General features: G+C 43.6%; 1 protein-coding gene across 1 annotated transcript; it reads left to right on the plus strand. All coding sequences in view use genetic code 11, as the record gives it.

The window, feature by feature from the left end:
• Positions 1–925: 925 nt before the first annotated feature.
• EGR_07793 (Arginine N-methyltransferase 2) lies at positions 926–4,591 on the plus strand (the record flags this gene model as incomplete). The annotated part of the gene is made up of 6 exons (XM_024497042.1): positions 926–1,129; positions 1,200–1,451; positions 1,831–2,175; positions 2,545–2,910; positions 3,443–3,576; positions 4,450–4,591. 6 exons carry the CDS (start codon positions 926–928, stop codon positions 4,589–4,591), a joined length of 1,443 nt encoding a protein of 480 aa, XP_024348530.1.
• Between the last annotated feature and the right edge of the window lie 1,726 nt (positions 4,592–6,317).

Consider the following 6,317-nt stretch of genomic DNA (forward strand, 5'->3'; position numbering starts at 1 on the left):
GAGACAATCGGTCTCCTGGAGGAGAAGGGTAATTGTTCAGAATGACGCATGCAACGGTAAATTGTGGAGACGTAAGAAGACACAATATTCGGGCAGAATGTGTATTCGACACAGCAAAGGTGCTTGGACTATTGGCATGGCTCGTAGGCCAGCCCATCCAGTGAGGTACAAGAGGGCGAATTCAAAAGTTCGGGGGTGGGGGGTCATTAATACCGGTGGATAAACCACCATCGTATTACATTTGGGTCTTGACAAGTCCGTAGATTCCTACGACATTTTGATTCTTATGGGAACCAGAAGTGCAATTATTCAACACCTCAATACTAACCTAAATTACACATAGAACTAGAAAGCATTAGATATTAATAAGTATGTTACAAATAACCAGTGGGGGAGGGGTTCAATTTGGTGCAGCAATTAACTCGAGTGTACACACTTCTGTCAACAAAATTTTATTAAACGCGAATAACAACACTAAGGAAATCAGCAAGAATTACGCTAATTCTGCACGATTAAGTCGGTCAATAAGTACAAATGAATTTCTTGTTTATCTTTTTATTTGGTCTGGATGCCTTTCAAACTCAAGGTTGTTGTTGCCGTTTTGGGTTTTCCATGTGCATGAGATTTCACAAGCATTAAACGGAGTTTTGTGGAATTTAAACGCTGAAAGAGGTTGGTTTTTACCGACAAATCCACTTTCTTAATCACACACCAGGGCAGTGTTGAGCGCAACTCCAGGCCTTTTGTTGTTAAATAAACTTGTGGTTTCCCATTAATAAACCGCCACTGTATGAGTATTTTTGAGGCAGTAGTACAGATCCTTGGTTGTGGATAGTGGGCCTCTCGTCTACCCTTTCCTATTATTCTTCTAAATGCAATTCACCCCCCCCCCCTTGTTCGCATTCAATTCTTCAGGTCATACCAGATGGCTTCGACCCAGTTTAATCAATCCAGTGTGCCAGAAGAGGGTCAAAATAGTCTCAAGCGCAAACACGAAGATGATAACGATGTTGAAATGGGCTACGAGCCAACTCGAGAGGACATTCGCCTAGTTGTTGCTGCTGGTGACGGCGACCTAGAGGAAATCAAATCTATCAATGAGTCCGGCAATGGAGATATTTGTTTTCAAGTCAGTTGATTCTTTATCTCCCAATAAAATCCTCTCACTTGACTCTTTCAACCAATCATTATAATAACAGGATTCACAGACCGGAATGAGTGTTCTTATGGCAGCTGCCGGTGCAGGACACGCTGAGGTTGTTCGCTATCTTCTCGATGAGGGAGCCCCATGGAACGCGGTGGACAGACGATACCGTTGTGCTGGTGATTACGCCGCGATGAATGGACATCAGGTCATTGTAGACATTATCATGGATCATGCGGTCATGTCTGAAATGATTCTCTCGATTGTGGAGTCCGAAGACAGTGCTGTTATCCCATCCTACCTTCCTGTAAGCGGTGATTAAATACAGCCCCTTTTGATCGCATTTCATGGGCTCATGCATAGCCAAATATATTTGGTCTTATTTTGTAACTAGACTTCGGTAGACGTAGGTTCATGAATTTGGGATTGAGCTAGACGTAAACATGATATGTTGCTGAATTACATGAGAAGGATGGAAAGCTTGTCTTTTACAATTGAAGCTATAAACCCTGGTACATTTTCACGAATTTGGACTTTAAATTGATACAAGTGACGTAATTTTGCCTTGCAAGTGAACGGGATTTATCCTATTCCTTTAAATCTATTCATTTCACAACTAGGACACATTTTCTGTGTTATTCCATCCAATCTGTGAGTGCCCCTTCTTGATTCTTTCTTTATTCCAGACTGCTGAGGAGGCGGCCTCGCTAAAAGCAACCGTGGAGAAAGAGGTGAGTGAAAATGGTTCAACTCCGAGTCGTTTAAACGCCGCCTATCTGGCCAGCCGTCTAGAATACACCCCAGCAGGTGATCGTCTAGTGGACACTTCTACCCAACTCGCTGTCATGATGGATTGGGAGCGTCCGCTGATGGCCCGCCACGCCGCGTGGATCTGTTTTGCCGATGTGGACACTGCGAAAAGACCTAGCAGTCTTCACACACTTAACGTCGGGTTCGGAATGGGAATTGTGGACGAAGAAATTATTAGTCATGCACCTGTGTCTCATACTATCATTGAGGCGCATCCACAGGTTAGTTGGATAATTGTGTAGCCTTGAAAATACTCCTGATTTCTAGAAGTAGTTCTGTTAAAAGCTGAGAAACGAGTTACGTGGGTGCCCTCATTTACCCATACTTCTAGTTTGCTTATTGCAATGGTAGTCTAGTAAATTTAAGCCATTTGTTTTGCTGCATCTTGCACGATTTATTGAGATTTCTTCGGCCAAGTCTTTCCTCAGTTAAAGGTATATGAGACTGGAAGTAACTTTTCTGTAGGCAAATGAAGGAACTAGGAAACTGGTGTCTCTATTCTCGCCACCATTGTGAAAGCCGAATCTGTAAACAACAAAAATGTCTGGGAAACCCATCATATAATCAAAGCAGATACCATTCTTCTATAGTTGGTGGGCAAACCGGTTGTTTCATATGATACTTTCGTCGTCCTGGCATTCAAGGTTCTCGAGAAGATGGAAGCCACAGGCTGGACCCAGCGCAGCGGTGTGCATGTGCGTCGAGGTCGTTGGCAGGACGTGGTGCCTCGCCTGGAGCGTGAAATCGCCGAGGGCAAACTGGAGCCCTTCGATGGGGTTTTCTTCGACACATACGCGGAGGATGATCGCGATCTCTCTCAATTTCATCGCCATCTACCGCGCATCATGTCACAGCATCCACGTGCCCGCTATTCCTACTACAATGGAATGTGTCCAGACAGCGTGTTCTTCCATGGTGTGGCGTGTGAAACTACTAGATTGCGATTGGAGAGGTTTGTAGGGACCTTTTTGTTTCATGTTTTTTTGACAAGCAAGCGGAGAGAACGTGGGTACATATTGCTCCTTCTCACTCTTAGTTATCCATGTTACATTGGGTGTTCAAGTCAGATCGGGACTTTTGGGCCGACACTATACACTAAAAGAACCAATTTCGGGCGCTGCAGATTGCAATTATCCTCCACGGATTCTCCCTGCCAGATGTGCACGCTTATCCCACCAGCGGTTGATTAATGCCTCCAAAACCGTCCCGGTAGAGAATGATGTGTCAGTATAGATGGATAACTTAGAGAAACCCATTTCACCTCGTATTTGGTGGAAATTCTGCATACTTCCATTGATTTGGTTGTTCGTTTTAATTCCGGAGAGAAATGATGCACTCCTTTTTCGTCGCTTGTAATGATATGGTTCAGAAACCTCAAGACTTTCCTGCTAAAACTCAATTCTTATCATTCAAAAGCAAATCAGGCTATGATATCCACTGGGCTCTGACTTCCAAGTTGTAAATGTTTGTGCTCACCATTTCTCCCAGGGGGGATTTGTCTGGCCTAACTTCGATAATGTTGCTCGGCTATTACCAGGCATCTCAAGCGTTGAAGTCCTTTCCCGAGGTATGACTTATGGACTGAGGGCTGACTACCACGGTCGGGCCCATCGCCGACAGATGTACGTACAGCCGTCTTTGAAATGGTTACACTAGTTGAATGCCTCACTACCGAATGGTTGGACACCCCATCAGTGTGCCACACTTCATCATCACTATTTCATCCACATATTTACAATCGCCACTCCCGCTGTCACTAGCCATGGTTCAACCATATCTAGACTGACCCAAGCACGGTAATGTGCTCCAGTTATTTGGGCATAACAGGACACACTTGACACCACCGCGTGTAGTGTCGTCACGGTAACTCCTTTTTGGCGCACATGTCAACTTAAGCTCGGTTTGACTTAGAGGCCTCTCGTACCTCTAAAGGCTGTGGTTTGTTTCATGGGAAGACCTCCGCTTCGTTGCCTCGCCCATTTGTCTGTCAGATGTTAGATCTTCAGGTATTGATAGAATTTCGGACTTTTTTCTCCTAGATATTCGAGGTGATTTCCGCCATTGACAGTTTGCTTTGGTTTTTTCGATTCGAGAATCGCTTTGCTACTTGATTTTGTTAAAAACTTTGTATCTAGTTGGCATTTAACTCATCGATGTAGTTGTCCTGATGCTTCTGTAAATTTGGGCATCCACAGTTGTTCTCTTTTTTATGATGACCAACAGGTGTATTCAAAGATAAGTCATTTTTGAAATATTCACTATTGTGGCGTTAAAATTGCCTCTATTGTGGTGGTGAAAAAGAGCTGAAAAGTGAACAACTACTGGTACTTGCAGAAGGTTGTTGTAGTATGTTGTCTCTCAAAAAAGACTTCAGAGTCGAAAAAGGGGAGGTACTTCAAATTCTTGTGGTTAAATATAACACTAAATGCCAAAAACGGGCAAGATCTTCGATTGCAGTTCAATAATTTCCTTTTTCGTTTCCGCCCCCTTTGAAGACTGGGCTTTCAATGCGACTTCGCACCAGTTCTAGTAAAAGAGGAGGTGGGAAGCCCTAAGACGTGGAATAACCTTTCCGGCCGTTATTGGAACTTCGACACATACTTCCTGCCTCAATGCACCCGGCGTCCAACTGTTTAGCTTTTTCTCCTTCATCATTTATGGAAGTTGTGTGCAAATAAACTCTTTCCGAATTTATCGAATGTGTTTGGTGACGTTTGTCGCAGTGGGTGTCACTCCTTGGGATGAAGATGGCTACAAAACTTGTGCGCGAATTGCACCAAAGAGAAGGGGGCGGTGTTCTGCCGGAGTTGGTGGCAGAAGCTGGAAGTGAGTGAATAGCTCAAATAATTTTATTGTTCTCCTTTGAGAATGCTACTTTTTCGATTTTTCCCAATGCAAAATAGTGTGAACATTTCAGAACTGCTGACGGGGAATTTATTTGAGAATTTTGGATTTCTAGTACCTTAATCAGAAAGGAAAAAACCGCATTGGGCAAGATAGCTACACTTTATTGCCATCACCATTCCATCCCCTATAGTTGGTACTTTTTCTTCAAAGTTATTAATGACTTCCGTATGTCAGCTTCAATTTTTGCCTATTTGACAAGTGGCATTTCCACTTCAAGTATTGCCAGTTAAGATCTCCTTCTGGGCTGGATTTGAATGTAAAAGCAGTGTCTATACTCACCGCATACTTCCAAATGGTTCCAAAGCACCGTTTCTTCCGATAAATGGCCAAATACATATACGTGATTATTTTTTGTGCTAAAAATCAATCCACTCATGGAAACGTCTTAAAATGCAGACTTCATTTAATGAGATAAGGACGAAACAACGAGATGCAAATCTTAGGGCTTCACCTTAATAAGGTCTTCTACCTCAAGAAGCAAGCAACTGAGCCCCAACCGCCTCCATTTCTGCCTAGTTCGCATGTGGTTACCAAGGTGGTGAAAATTACTGCAAAAGTACAAATAAAACGAATGTGAATGATGGGGACTAGACCGTGTCTCCCTCCCTCGGTCCCATTCTCAAGCATGAGTCTTCCCACTGGTCTCTAGCGTTAAGAACTGTGAGATCTTGTGGTGCGCTGTGTTCCGAAAATAAGAATAGAACTTTTTTCCGACTGAATAACTATGTATTCCTTGATGTTTCCGAAAAAAAATGTTCTCGAACGTGTCCCAGTTCTAACAGGTTGGACCACCTAAAGTAGATAGGTCCGAGTCCTTATTTTTCGGCCTTCACTGAGTGACTAATTGCACACGTACGAACAGGGTGGTCAGTTGGTGAGCGATGTATAAACAGTGAGGATCTTCTAGGCTCATGGGCTTTTTTCAAGAAGTGTGGGAATGCGCCGCCCAAATCGATTGTTTAAATCCTTTCTAGGAAGTACCACCAGACGCCTCATCTCCCTCAAATGTTATCCAACAAAATTTGCGAGAGGCCTTTGCAACATTGGAACTGGGTTAAACCTTTTTTGGTAAGCAGCCGAGAGCGCATCACACCCATCAGATCAAGCTGGCATTTTACGACATAAGGGTCTAAGGAGTGGGACCGTAGTAGAGAGTACAGTAAGAGGGATCGTACCAATAAACTGATACTTCCTGCACCTTATTGTGCATGCATGTGAACAGTCGCATCCCACTTTAGGAGCCCCTATAGGTCAAAATGTGCCATTGAGGTGGGCCATAGCGGAAAGCGCTTAAGCATTTGGGTATTTTAAACGGTTAGGTGCATTTTCTCTTGTTCATAAAGCCAAACCCCTTTTTATAATCTCAGACTTCAAAGTGTGTCAGTTACCATAAAACCCGCCTGACAACTCCGGAGGCTTGCTTTAACTGGGTGAGTTAAGGTTTATTCACCTTGAG

Source organism: Echinococcus granulosus (genome assembly GCF_000524195.1).
Source record: "Echinococcus granulosus chromosome Unknown EG_S00087, whole genome shotgun sequence".
Lineage (NCBI taxonomy): Eukaryota > Metazoa > Platyhelminthes > Cestoda > Cyclophyllidea > Taeniidae > Echinococcus > Echinococcus granulosus.